The sequence below is a fragment of the Aquarana catesbeiana genome, linkage group LG10 (genome assembly GCF_042186555.1).
Source record: "Aquarana catesbeiana isolate 2022-GZ linkage group LG10, ASM4218655v1, whole genome shotgun sequence".
NCBI classification, from domain to species: domain Eukaryota; kingdom Metazoa; phylum Chordata; class Amphibia; order Anura; family Ranidae; genus Aquarana; species Aquarana catesbeiana.
In genome coordinates this window covers 118,497,558-118,512,297 of record NC_133333.1, presented here as the reverse complement: position 1 = coordinate 118,512,297, position 14,740 = coordinate 118,497,558, and the positions used below count along the sequence as shown (strand labels likewise).

Here is a 14,740-nt window from a genome sequence, read left to right as displayed (position 1 = left end):
ATGTGACTTTTTGTAGTTTTATTATTTTTATACACCAAACATCACCTAATGCCAGATTAATTTTTTTCTCAAACAGCATCATGAACTACCACTGAAATGTCAGATTGAAGCTTTGGTTTGTATGTGATAACTATCACATATAAGTAGTACAAACAGCTACTTAAAGCAGGCCTAGAAAAAAAAGTTTGTCATCTGTATGCCTGCTATGTAATGAGAAAGTGTAACACACATGGGTAGGTATTATCTCTTGCAGACATCACACTCTCCCTGACAAGTATTCTTATTATACAGGATTTATATTGTGCCAACAGTTAGATTTCTTCATCCTCATTTCACTCCATAAGGCTGGTGCCATCTTTAAAAAGGCAAAGGGTTGAGCATCTACTTCTAAATTAAGATGTCAGAATAGGGAACACATAATTATGTAATTCCCACTAGCTGGACAGTAGTCTTTATTTCTTTGTATTCATGTTGTCTCACGCATCTATTTTTTGCATATGCCCATATGCTATAATTGTGTTTACATGAGCACCTGCCTATACCCCAGTACAGCCGCACAGAGCCATTCATAGCTGTGGATGGCTGTATGCAGCACCTTGGGAATTACGCCAGAATTTACATTACACAGGCTCAGATGTTCGCATACAGGAGGCCCAATGGTTATTGATCGAATAGCAAGTACAGAAATATGCAATGCATTCTATGAATAGGTGGTGGAGATCCTGTCATTCATCCACTCCTTCATTCACAGATTGCAGTGCATTGTGGGAGAACAGTATTATGAGATCACTGAATGATGGAGAGGACGGAGGGGGATGGGCAAGCACTGCAACTCTTCACATTAGCAGTGGCTGCTGTTACCCCACATAGCAACCATTGGATATCAGCTCAAAGCAATATCTGGCAGTTATGAAGGTGGCATGAAGGAAAGATTTTTCTTGAAGCAGCTGCCTGTGTGATATGGGATACACCACATCACAGGAACATGTAACGTGTTTGTATCTCCAAAAACAAGTTGCTAAACTTCAGCTTTAAGCGGTAAATTAAAAAAAATGTATATGCTATATTTCATATTTAGCTAACTAAAAATGTTCATGCATTTTGTAGTCTTGAATATGATAAATGAAGATGAGAGATATAGATATAGATATATATATGATACTGTATGTTGTGACCTGTCAGGAATCTGTTCAGTGTTAATTTACCAGTAGGTCTGCTTAAGACATTTTTACACACAAGCTGAATTCTCAACTCAAAGAGCTTATATCATATTCATGAAGCTGCAGTTTCTCTTCCTTAACTTTAACCCTTTACAGATCTTAAGCGTTTTTCTGAAGGACGCATAAGAAGTGGCAAGCTTTCCACATTTGTGAATTTCCCTCTTCGAGATTTAGACTTACGTGAATTTTATGCAGAACACAGCAGTACGTTTTTTTTTTTACTTCTATATTCTTCATAGGTCCTACTGTGTAGACTTGGTTCTTCCTTTAAAGTTAGATACTAAATATGTGATGTTATAGATTGAAAGGTCTATATACACAATTATGTACCAATTATGCATTGTTTTGAGTGTACAGAAATAAGTGCCTCCTGACTATTAATTATGTTTTTTTCCTTTTTCTCTTAAAGAAAACCCTGTCATCTTGCCCATTCAGGGTAAAGTGACAGGATCAGTGATCCCCACCTGCCTCTGGATCCCCTGCTGAGCGGGCGGCCTGATACCTTGTGAATACAGGAAGTCGGCTGCTCAGCAAAGGCACCATTCAGAAAATTCTTTATATTTTCTGAATGAATGAAAAGCATTCTCTGATTGGACAAGGTGGAGATCTTGACACAGCCAGAGAAAGGGAAAAAAAAAAAATCTGACAGGGGAGTTCAATTCTTCCCTATTCTATCCAAAACAAAACTAAAAAAAAAAAAAGGATTTGATTATATGTATATATTAAAGAGACATGTATATTTTAAAATGGTGGACACTCATTATCTGCAAGCATTTCACAAATATTTCACAAATTAGCGAGATAATCGTGAAAGTTATGGGCCAATATAGACAATTGATGAATTTAAAGTGGTTGTAAACCTCAGACATGAAATATGAACAAATCGCATCCCTCTATAGTATGTACTTGTCTCAATTAAGTGCACAAGTCACAAGGGGGTGGGCTCTCCGGGTGATGTCATTGGATGGCCATGCCCCATGGCTACATAAGATGTCGGACAGCGGGGGACGTCACAACGAAGGAAGACAGCATCAGGACAAGAGTGGACTCTTTTTTGTTTTTAGCGGGTAACCAGTGGCAAGTAAGAAGACAGCGGAGAGACGGCGACAGTAGAAGATGGCTCGGGGAGAAGACAGAGCTATTTTTTAAAAAAAAGGACATGTCAAAAACCGGCTTTTTTTTTTTTTTTTTTTTTTTAACATTTCACTGCTTTTTTGGTAAAAAGGTAGGGGTACGATGTACCTGATACCAATTCACATAGGGGTGGTCCGGGATCTAGGGGCCCCCTTGTCAAAGACCCTGACAACCATCGGCCAGGGTTGTCGGGAAGAAGCCCTTGTCCCCAACAACATGGGGGGTGGGTGCCCCAAAGCACCCACCCCCGATGTTGAGGGCATGCGGTCTGGTATGGTTCGGGGGGGGGGGGGCGCTCGCTCGTCCCCCCTCTTACCTGACCTGCCAGGCTGCATGCTCGGATAAGGGTCTGGTATGGATTTTGGGGGGGGATCCCTCAATTTTTTTTTTTTTTTAATGTTGGCGTGGGGGTGTCCCCTCCAAATCCATACCAGACCGAAGGGCCTGTTATGGACGGGGGGACCCCACGTTGTTGTTGTTTTCGTGAATTTTTTTTTTTTTTTTTTTTTTACTTTTAGCTGTCAGCAAGGAATCCCGCTGACAGCTGATGACTCATCTGTTGCTAAGGACGTGGCGGCTGGCTTCCCGACCCGCTCCTTAGCAACCAGCTATATACAGTGAATGTAAAAAAAGGACACAAATCGCAGTAAGGCTGGATTCACACCTATGCATTTTTAGTGCTTTTTGCATTTTGCCGATTTGCACTACAGAACATGTTCCATGTTAGATGGACTGTAGTGAAAATCTGCGAAATGCAAAAAAGCACTAAAAATGCATAGGTGTGAATCCAGCCTAAAAACGCAGTACTTACGTTTTGGATGCGGGTCCTTTGAAGTCTATAACATGCAAAATGCTGCCCTGACCCTTTCCAAAAACGCAGAGGCACAAAAATGTGTTGATGTGAACATGTTCCATAGGAAACCATGTTAAAGAAAAAAAAAATTCCCTGCACTTCTGCAAAATGCAAAAATCATCAAACGCATTAGTGTGAATGGAGCCTAAGGGGTTGCGTTACTAAAACTGGAGAGTTTAAAATCTGGTGCAACTGTGCATTGTAGTCAGTCAGCTTCTAACTTCAGCTTGTTCAATTAAGCTTTGATAAAAAAACCTGGAAGCTGATTTGTTTCTATGCAGTGCTGCACCAGATTTGGCATTCTCCAGTTTTGGTAAATCAACCTATAAATGTAATTTCTGTCTGCTTTGTTCCTCTGCTATCGGCATGAATCACTTCTGACAGGTTTTCCTGACACAAAGAGAAAAAAAAGATGACCGGAGGAATCTCCAGCACACAGCCTGTGATTGACAGCCTCAGCTCTGTTCCTGTGTGCTGTGAATAGGGGGTTGTGTCCTTTCCCTCCAATGACCATTCCCTCCACAGAGCTCTGCAGTGTGTATCAGCTATCTGCCCCCTATTTTCTGAAAGAACAGACAGGCTTTATAAATTCTGCACTTTGGCTATAGAGAAGAGGACTGCAGATAAACAGGAACAACATATGTAGGAGGATTTTTTGATCTGTGTATCACTGGGGGCCAATCGCTTCACTGAGTATATGTAGGGGTTTACAACCACTTTCAGTAAAATTGTCCATGCTCATTCTTGTATTCTACATTGTACCCCATTGCTAACAGAGATACGTAAAGCACTCTGAATTATAACATGTTTTTGTTGGATACAAACATGCATGTTGATAACAGCTTTGGGGGAGAAATTAGGTCTTTCACCTACTGGATCATTACCAATACTATCAGCAACTGTTCTGATGTATAAGTAGCTCTAGCTGTGCTTTATACTTTAATTGTCCCTTTACCAGTAATCTTACCATTATCCTTCCACTAGATTTTGTTTGACATTTACCTTGTTTCTGATGCTAGAGTTTTTTTAGACTTTTTTTTCTAATATTAGCTTGTTACATTTTGTTTTTGCAGCTCAAGCTACATACAGTCTGTATGCTGTATCCAATCATTCGGGTACCACCATGGGGGGCCATTATACTGCTTACTGCAAAAATACAAACAATGGAGAGTGGTACACATTTAATGACTCAAGGTAATGATAAAAGTGTAAACCATCTTTTCTTGGTTCTTAGCTTTTTTTTTTTTTTTTTTTTTTTTTTTTTTTTTTGATATTCACATTTAACTGAAATAAAACAATAAAACTCCCTATCATTTACTTTGCAAAGTGAACATTTACAGGAACTTAGCAGATTGAAGTTGTTTAGAGTGCTCATCTGAGTGTCCAGAGCAGCCTTTTTAAACCAGGGTGCCTTTTGGGCTCTTCAGGGTTTCCTTGGCAAAATGCTTAAAAATTGCCAAAAGCCAGCAAGTGGATCAAGTCTACCTGTTTGGCACACAGGTTTTTTAATGAGCAGCATTACAACCGGCCGCCGGTGTCCTAACAACCAATCATGTCATTGATTCATAAAGAGCATGTTGGGTGTGCCTTGTTTGCCCCGTCCCTGCCCCTCTTTGTAACCACTGGGGTCACATTAACTGAGGGAGAAAAACACTGAAAAGTACCAGTGTGTGAAAGTGTATTTGCTTTGCAAGAATAATGTTGGGTGTCCTACATGTGTGAATGTTGCCCTGTTATGTAAAACTATTTGTTTAGGTTTTGCATTTTAAAATTGGGTATCTGCTGAATTTTAAAGGGTGCTGCAAATGGGGGAAAAAAAGGTTGAGAAACACTGGTCTAGAGTGCTCTGTGTAAGTCAAATTTGAGAGAAGCTCACTATAAGTTTGTTATGCGTTCCCATTCACATAGCCTCCCTAAAACATTTTTTTGTAAACTTATTCTTACCTTTTTAGATGTTTTTTTAGGAGCAGGCGTCATGGCAGACTGCTTGCATTTCTGAATAAGTTCAGAGTGAGTCTGTCCCAATATAGAGGCCACGTTAAACTGGTGAACACAGAATCTGGTGCAGCTGTGTATAATAACCAATCAACTTCTAACTTCAGCTTGTTCAATTAAGCTTTGACAAAAAAAAAAAAAAAAAAAACTAGAAGCTGATTGGTCACTATGCACATCTGCACCAGAATCTGTGTTCACCGGTTTTAGTGAATCTCCCCCACAGTGTCCAGATCTAGTTTGTAACTGATTATGAGATCTGCCGGCAGCGGAACAGCCATGGTCAATTATGGCAAACACAGCTTCCCAGCCCCCTCATTAACATAGAGACCTTAGTAGGATTTTTCAGTGCTGGAGTTATCAAAAAGAGCGTCTACAATGGTAAGCAGCAATTTTTAAATATTTTTGCTTAGTTATGCTATGTGAATAGGGACATGTAACAAACCTAAAGTAGGTGTTATCTGCATTTGTCTGCAAAAGTGGAAATACACGTTAAGCTCTAAAACAAATCCTTCCTAAAAGAGGACGCCACAAGGTGACCGATGTCTTTGTTAGGATAAAGGAAAACATTTTAGGGTTTCTCAAATTAGATGAATTTTGTTAATAAGATTCTGACTTTAGGGCTTAGCTGCGCCAAATGTCATCTCCTGTCTAAAGGGAGCGCCACAGTGGTTATAAGGGCATACAGTGCCTTGAAAAAGTATTCACACCCCGTGACATTTTCCACATTTTGCCATGTTACAACCAAAAACGTAAATATATTTTATTGGGATTGTATCTGATAGACCAACACAAAAGTGGCAAATAAGTGGAAGGAAAATGATAAATGGTTTTCAAAATGTTTTACAAATAAATATCTAAAACGTGTGGCGTGCATTTGTATTCCGCCCCCTTTACTCTGATACCCCTAACTAAAATCCAGTGGAACCAATTGCCTTCAGAAGTCACCTAATTAGTAAAGAGTCCACCTGTGTGTAATTTCATCTCAATATACATACAGCTGTTCTGTGAAGCCCCCGGAGGTTTGTTAGAGAACCTTAGTGAATAAACTGCATTATGAAGGCCAAGGAACACACAAGACAGGTCCAGGATAAAGTTGTGGAGAAGTTTAAAGCTGGGTTAGGTTAGAAATTATAGCCTAAGTTTTGAACATCTCACAGTGCACTGTTCAGTCCATCATCCAAAAATGGAAAGAGTATGCATAGCACAACTGCAAGCCTACAAAGACATGGCCATCCACCTAAACTGACAGGCCGGGTAAAGAGAGCATTAATCAGATAAACAGCCAAGAGGACCATGATAACTCTGGAGGCAAGATTTGTGGAGTGCACGACTAAAAGTTGTTCTGTGGACAGATTCTCCCACCTGAGCTGTGGATCTCTTCAGCTCCTCCAGAGTTACCATGAGCTGCTGCTTCTGAGAAGCCATGTGGGGACACAGCAAACATGTGGAAGAAGGTGCTATGGTTAGATGAGACCAAAATTGAACTTTGTGGACTAAAAGCAAAACGTGTGGCAGAAAACTAACACTGCACTTCACCCTGAACATGCCATGGGGATGCTGTCTTCAGCAGGGACAGGGAAGCTGGTTGGAGTTGATCGGAAGATGGATGGAGCCAAATGCAGGGCAATCTTAGAAGAAAACCTGTTAGAGTCTGCAAAAGGCTTGAGACTGGGGTGGAGGTTCACTTTCCAGCAGGACAATGACCCTAAACACACAGCCAGAGCTACAATGGAATGGTTTAGATCAACGCATATTCATGTGTGACAATGGCCTAGTCAAACTCCAGACCTAGATCTAATTAAGAATCTGTGGCAAGACTTGAATTGCTGTTCACAGACACTCTCCATCCAATCTGACAGAGCTTGAGCTAGTTTGCAAAGAAGAATGGGCAAAAATGTCACTCTCTAGATGTGCAAAGCTGGTAGAGATATACCCAAAAAGACTTGCAGCTGTAATTGCAGTGAAAGGTGGTTCTACAAAGTATTGACTCAGAGGGGCTGAAAAAAAATTGAAAACCATTTATCATTTTCCTTCCACTTCACAATTATGTGCCACTTTCAGTTGGTCTATCACATAAAATACATTTATGTTTGTGGTTGTAACCTGAAAAAATTTGGAAAATTTCAAGGGGTATGAATACTCTTTCAAGGCACTGTATGCTGTTTGGACATGCAGAAGGTTTTTGGTGGAACTACTAGTGTCAGCCTACATAGAAAAGGTAAACTAGTTTCAGAGGAGTGCAAAGAGAAGGTTTTTAATCTAATAAAGGTAAGAGGTGATGTCCTGCGACGTCTGGTCTTGGGGCCGCTTCACACCACAATTACAATTTATGCATTCTGGATACGTTTCTTCAAGCCCATTTTGGTGCGTTAACCCCCCTCCCCCACCCCCTTTTTTTTCTTCATCTCAATTCAGGGCACATGTGTTCTGTTGCAATTTTTGATGCTTACCAGTGTGTTCTGGTGCATTTTTGATGCATTTTGCTGCATTCCAGATACACTCCACACAGATGAAAAAATGCAGCATGTTCTACTTTTGTTGATTGCATTGGTGTGAACTAGGGCCATTGGAATACATAGAAAACACTGTGCATGAGTTTTTGATGCAAAATTACAAAAGCAATGGACCTCATCTGGTGTGAACCAGCCCTTATACAGGCCTTTATCTTTTAAATGTAAAAAAAAACATGTTATTTACCTTTTTAAAAGCCTCCCTTGTGTAGACTTCCAAAAACCCAAAGGCTGCTGCTGCTGCCATCTTGGATGTGATGTCAGCAGCCACAGTAGATTCAGAGCTGTGACTCAAATGACACTATAGTATTCAGGGCAGTTTTTTCCACTGGGCATGCTGGGCAGTTGCCCGGGGGCCCCACTTGCCTGGAGGGCCCCATCCAGGGCCGATCCTCAGCGCTGCAATCTGCTGCTTAAGTTGACTAGCTGCACTGGTTGCTCACTTGCTAGAATCGCCGGCCGCCCGGTGTCTAGCTAGCAACCAGTGACGTCAGAGTCTGCGGCCACCCCAGCATTCATAGCGCGCCGCGGCCGCCCCTAGCGGCTAGTGAACAAGCTCCGCCCACCTCTGCCATGTTCTTCAGACAGCGTGGAGAGGGAGCAGAGTGGAGACAGCCCTGATTGATAGCTGCCACTGCCTTGCTGCTGTGAGTGACACACTGTACTGCACCAGGCTGGCGGCCTCAAGTAAGTCTAACACTGTCTACTTAAGTAAGTTCAAGTTGTGCATCAAACACAGCCACTGTCTGTGCCCATCAAACGCTGCCACTGTGCCCATCAAACGCTGCCACTGTGCCCATCAAACGCTGCCACTGTGCCCAACAAAAGTTATATTGTCCAAACGTTGTGTTAATGCTTAAACACTGATTTTGTTGGAAGTACCAATAAATATAGCCTTATTGATAATTTGCAGTTTTATTCTCGTGCGTGATTGTGTAGACAAGGCCCCAGTGCACTGTATTGCTGGGGGGCTATAATGCTCTTAAGATGGCCCTGATAGTATTCCCCTTCCCTTTTTCCCTGAACACTACATAACAGATTATGTGCAGATTTGAGGAGCTCCTGGACCAGTACAGACAAAATTGAAGCCCAAAAGAAAAGGGCTATGATATGCACCTTTAGGGTGAGTTGTGCTGGGAAATTTACTTTCTAGAGTGTCAATTCCCTAGCAAGTTAAAAGGCATATTGCAAGCCAATAAAAAAAAAAGCTTATGGAAAGAAAAATAAGGAAATCTCACTTCTGATACTTTGCAACTGCACAGTAAATGTACTGTAAACACCATAGGCACGTTTACAGTGCATTTCAATAGAAGTGAATGGAGGCAGTTGCAAAGCATCAATGCCTTCTAAACTCTGCAGGCAGCGTTATTTTTGTCTTGCCACAATGCAAAGCAATGCTAACGCTGCAGTGCGAACACCTCCATCTGTTCCCTATTGTAACAATTCTGTGTGGCATTGATAGGCATTTAGGAAACATTAAAAACGTGACCCAACCGCCTACTTCCATCGTCTGTGTGAGAGCCCTTACAGTCGTTTGCTTGCAGACAATCTGTGTCCAATCATTCCCAGGTAATTGATGCATGTTCCATTACATGCAAACAGCCTCTAATGGCCGGGTCTCCCCGAGTTTGGAGTCCCTAGCCCCAATGAGCTCCGAGCGGGTCCCGCTGAAAGCTGACCAGTTTTCCTATAGACTTCAATGTTAATTGCTGGTTGGGAGAGGGAGGTCTGCCGGGTCATGCCTACCACCACGGCCAAAGAAACCACCATTCGGGGTACTCTTAGAGGAGCCCTTGGCTCTTCTACGAGCACTCCGAGTGGTGACGGCACACTTTCCTAGGGCCGCAAGCGGGCCACGCAAGCCTTCCATTGCTTTGAATGGGGCTTATGACCTACAGCCATTTGTAGGAAACCCTGCTTAGTCTTCCACGGGTAATTGCAATTGGGCCTACTCACAGGTGTGAATGGTAAGAGGTTTGTTCACACACAGACATTTTCTTATAAAACAAGAAAATACTCTGTATTGCAACATTTTATACTTAGTTAACAGTTTTGTCTTTTCCTTCTTAGGGTTACCGCAATGTCTTCCAGCCAGGTGAAGAGCAGTGATGCCTACGTTTTATTCTATGAGCTATCAGGACCTTCATCCAGGATGTAGACTTTAAACCACTAACGAATGTAGTGGAGATACAATTGCATCAGATGTGAAAACTGTTCAGAAGGGTCATAAGAACCTTTCATTTATGCTGCAGTGAGCTAAAATAATCATTTTTAATGTACACCAGCATTTCATACAGTCACTAATTGCCTTAAGTAATCATCTGAAGAACTATGGCCTTAAATTGATATAAAAATACCAGTGGTTTGGTTAATGGTGCAGGAAACACTGAAAGAAAACCAGCTTTGTCCATCAGTATTCAATTACATCTATACCCAAGTCTTTATAACCAGTAAGAACATAAGTAAACCAGTATGGGGAACCCCCAGCTGTTTTTGCACAATACTGAAACTCCAGGTATGCATGTTGCTGCTCTTACCATTTGAGTGTTATGGTAGAAGGAATCCTAAGAAGTGTTTTGGGAAAGTCCTTTCAGAAGTCAGGATGAAAACTGCTCAGGAAAGAATCTTATATGTCCTTCTACATTACGACAAAATGTTTTTATGTATTTTTTTGGTTGCTGTCACAAAAATTATCAGTTACTGGGGTGGCCTGCTAAATAAGGTGGCCCCTTGTATGAAGAATTGTAACATGGAGAGTGTTGTTTCTTGAAGTGAATAAGAGCAATGTATTTGTACACATAGCGAGACAGTCACTGCTGTATATAATTTGGAGTGCTGTGTATTTCTTATATCTAATATGTCTCGGTAGGAGTTCTCAGCTTAGGTAGTGTTACCATGATAGAATATGAAATACAATAGGCTGCTTTCCTGGACAGAGTGTGGAGTGGCAGAAGTGGTCACTCAGAATTTCTCTCTAGAACAGGGTGTCTGACAAGGCTTCTTCTAATATCTTTGGGGGCCACAAAAATGAAATCTTTGCACTGCTAAGTTTTTACTGCTTAAGAGGTGTGTGGTGTTCACAACAGTATTCAGAAGATGTACTGAAGGACTTAGGCTATTTAGCAGTTTTTTACTTTTATAATTGTTTTTATTATTATTATTATTATTATGCAAATACCAAAGCTAGTGCAGTGTAACATTTAGTCATAATTTATTTGAAAGTACTGTATATGAAAGTTGACATTTTAAAGCAAAATTGCAGTCAAAACATTTTTACTTTGAGTGAAATTTGAGTGGACATAGCTTGGGACCTCTTTCAGAATGAAATGCTGACTCTTGACGGCCCACCTAAAAAATTGTATACAGCCAGACAAGACCTTACACATGCCATGGCTTGTTGAATTGATAGGGTCACCGCTTGTCAAACTTGCCCATACAAGTCTATTGGACTGCGACGCAACTGCAAAGTCAAGCTCTTGTCTTGAGGTTGCTGCACCTTCGCTTCATTCAAAACTGTTGTTTGTAAAGGAAACAAAGCAGGCACTAAGGAGGTGGCTCTAGCAGGGGTATGCAATTAGCAGACTTTCAGCTGTTGCAGAACTACAAGTCCCATGAGGCATAGCAAGACTATGACCCAGAGGCATGATGGAACTTGTAGTTTTGCAATAGCTGGAGGTCCACTAATTGCAAATCCTTGTGTCTAGTTTGAACCAAGATTTTCCCTCACTGATTTACACCCAATACCTAGACTGAAAGTGAAAAAAAATCTTTTCAATGGGGGCACATACAGCAGGGAAAAATTTATCCAGCCCTTTTCCACTCTATCCACAACTAAGATAAAAAGTTTTGTCTGGAGTTAAGCTGTAGGTAGCTACTGATTAATAAGAGTTAAAGGGGCTGTCTACTCTGAATGATTTTTTTAGTTTGTAATGTTGTTTATTGGTAGGGCATAGCAGACCTCTAGGTAGCAGCACTCTGCATAGGAGACTGGATACTAAAGAAAAAAGGTTGTACGATAGCACTACCTTCGAAAGGAGGGGTAAGCCTTAGTTTTAGATAAGTGTCCCAGGTATTCAAACACAGGTCTACATTTTGCTATGAAAAGAATAAGAATACATATTTTTTAAGTTTTCCTTTTATGAAGTATGCAGTCAGAGACTAGCTTCTATTTCTGGACTAGCCATTGAGGTATCCATCCTTGTTCTAACTCTTAAGCCAGCCATAGACTGTTTGAATCTCAGCCGATTCCTGCTGATTCGAACCATGTATGGGCAGGCTGAATGTATGCAAATTGATGGATCAATCAACTTGGGTACATCCAGCCTACCAGATTTTACGTGTGATTATAGCCATTAGCAATAATCGCTGTCTTTTCCCGGCAGGGATGGCTTCCGCCGCCCTCCCCCACCAGGAGAACACAATGGCTCCATGGGAGGGATTCCCCTGTCAACACTGTCTGCGTTGATATGGGAATCAAGCAAATTTCTTTCCCATGGTTGCAGGAAAGAAATGTGCTCAGTCTGTGACCTGCCTTATACAGAATACCTTGCTAAACTCTGCTACCTGGAGTCTGCATCTGGACTGAGGTGGTCTTATAGTTCATAATGGTCTGCAGTGTCCCATTTATTTTATTCTCACTGTTTGTTTCCTCTGCCACGTAATAAACAAAAAACATTATTACTCCTCAGTGAGGACCTGCACCTCCACTCACAATTGTGTATCCACCGCCACAAAGTTGCACATAAATCTGATTACCAAATCTTCTGACCCCTCCCTATATAAGTGAGGTCAGACAATACTGGGAGCTTCCACAGTCATCCTTCTCTAGTGATCCACTTCTTTCTCTTTGCAAATTACATATGATTCCCTGGGAGTGAGGATATTTCTATACGTTGATCATCGGAGGAGGAAGTAGGTGGAAGATTGCAGTATCATTTGGCCAGTTTTGTCGCTACACAAGCATTGCCTAACCTCACATATAGGGATCAGATTATTCAGTAAGTGGCTCTGTGGGTAATTTGATGGTGGTGGATAAAGAAAAGGCACTGTTTAGTTCTGTTTTAGTTCTATAAGTGGAATTATGTGGACTCTTTGCACTGAGGACTGATAATGTTTTATGTTTATTATATGTATTTATCCATTAGAGTATTAGTCATTAGAACATTGGCTTTGGAAAATAGAGTGCTGCTTTATTTTAACTAATTTTGCAGATATTGGCAATTCACCTACTATGCATTGTACTGGTAAAGAGGTCCAAGGACTCCTCCACTTTCAGCAGTGTTAGAAAAAAAATTGTGCCCTCATGAGATTGCATGTTTGTTGTTCAGGGTCATGTATGTATTCTATGCAAGTATGTTATGTGATAGGTTGTATGTATAGCTTTTTATTTTATTACTAACATGTTGTTGAACTAGCGTCAAACCAGCTACACACCTCTTAGGCATTGAAAACGTTCTGTCTTCCCCAGACCCCTTTCAGGCCACACTAAGCTGGTGCTTACCGTGTAAGTGTGTAGAATGTGAAATGAGTACTTTGTTAACCTAAGGACCCTATGTGTTCTATGCAAATGTAAATATCCTAATTAAACTCCATATTGCAAGCAGAACTGACTCCTGTGTTTATTTGGATATGGATCTCAGTTCAGTCCCTCAACCTTATATATATTCTTAATTCATTAAAGTTGATCTTGCTAGCTATTTCTGGTTTTATTACAAGCGCAGTCTGCCTTTTGTATCCGGTTTTGGCTACTGTCTTCTGCAGTTTGACAGATAGTCGCTGTCAGCTATTCTCCGGCTGCCACACTGACAGAGGAGCGCTGCAGAGCCGCTAACCTATAGGTATCCCACTGTAGCATCAATTCACAAAGACTTATGTGCAGATGATGATTATCACAGTATGTTCAGTTCACAATTCTAACCCTGAACCCAAAATGAAACATTAAATGTATTAATATAACCCTAATATCTTATAAAAAGATTTGAATTTGATTTCAAAAGCTTTTTTCAATACGGTATTTTAAAATCTACAGCTTTCATTAAAATATTAAAAACAAATAAAAACTAATATAAAGGTGCACTGTCCCTTCTAAAAAAAATAGGGCTCACAATATAAGATTATAAATAAAAAATAGAATAATATAAAATATAAAAATAACTTCCGGCATATAATTCTATAAATACAGTGCTTAATAAATATATATGTGTGTGTGTGTATGTATGTATATATGTGTGTGTGTGTATGTGTATATTTATTTATTTATTTATTTATTTATTTATTTAGTATGTGTGTGTGTATATATAGCAAAAGTATTGGTTTAGTAGTGTGTCTATGGGAATGTTTGACTATTCTTCCAGAAGCACATTTGTGAGTTCAAGCACTGATGTGGATGAGAAGGCCTGGCTCAAGGTGTCCGCTCATCCCAAAGGTGCTCTATTGGGTTGAGGTCAGCACTCTGAAAGGTCAGCAAAATGAAATGAAGTACATAGTTACATAGTAGGTGAGGTTGAAAAAAGACACAAGTCCATCAAGCCCAACCTATGAGTGTGATTATATGTCAGTATTACATGGAATTTCACATCCTTGCTGCTCCTACAGTAAAGAACCCTCTACGTAGTTTAAGGTTAAACCTTTTTTCTCCTAATTTTAATGGGCGGCCATGTGTCTTGTTAAACGCCCTTCCGCGAAAAAGTTTTATCCCTATTGTGGGGCACCAGTATGATATTTGTAAATTTAAATCGTATCCCCTCTCAAGCGTCTCTTCTCCAGAGAGAATAAGTTTAGTGCTCGTAACCTTTCCTCATAACTAATATCCTCCAGACCCTTTATTAGCTTTGTTGCCCTTCTTTGTACTGGCTCCATTTCCAGTACATCCTTCCTGAGGGCTGGTTCCCAGAACTGGACAGCATACTCTGGGTGCGGCCGGACCAGAGTCTTGTAGAGCGGGAGAATAATTGTTTTATCTTTGGAGTTGATCCCATTTTTAAAGCGTGCCAATATTCTGTTTGCTTTGTTAGCAGCAGCTTGGCATT

At 40.7% G+C, this 14,740-nt stretch overlaps 1 protein-coding gene across 5 annotated transcripts in view; it reads left to right on the top strand.

Annotated features, from left to right (window-relative positions):
- Window positions 1–13,317, top strand: part of USP2 (ubiquitin specific peptidase 2) — a 180,930-nt gene extending 167,613 nt beyond the window's left edge. For all 5 annotated transcript variants that reach the window (XM_073602549.1, XM_073602545.1, XM_073602548.1 and 2 more), the window contains 3 exons: window positions 1,317–1,424; window positions 4,281–4,401; window positions 9,783–13,317. In XM_073602549.1, the coding sequence (XP_073458650.1) occupies window positions 1,317–1,424; window positions 4,281–4,401; window positions 9,783–9,870 (317 nt within the window). In that variant the 3' untranslated portion in view covers window positions 9,871–13,317. The remainder of the gene's footprint in view (window positions 1–1,316; window positions 1,425–4,280; window positions 4,402–9,782) is intronic.
- Window positions 13,318–14,740: the final 1,423 nt, after the last annotated feature.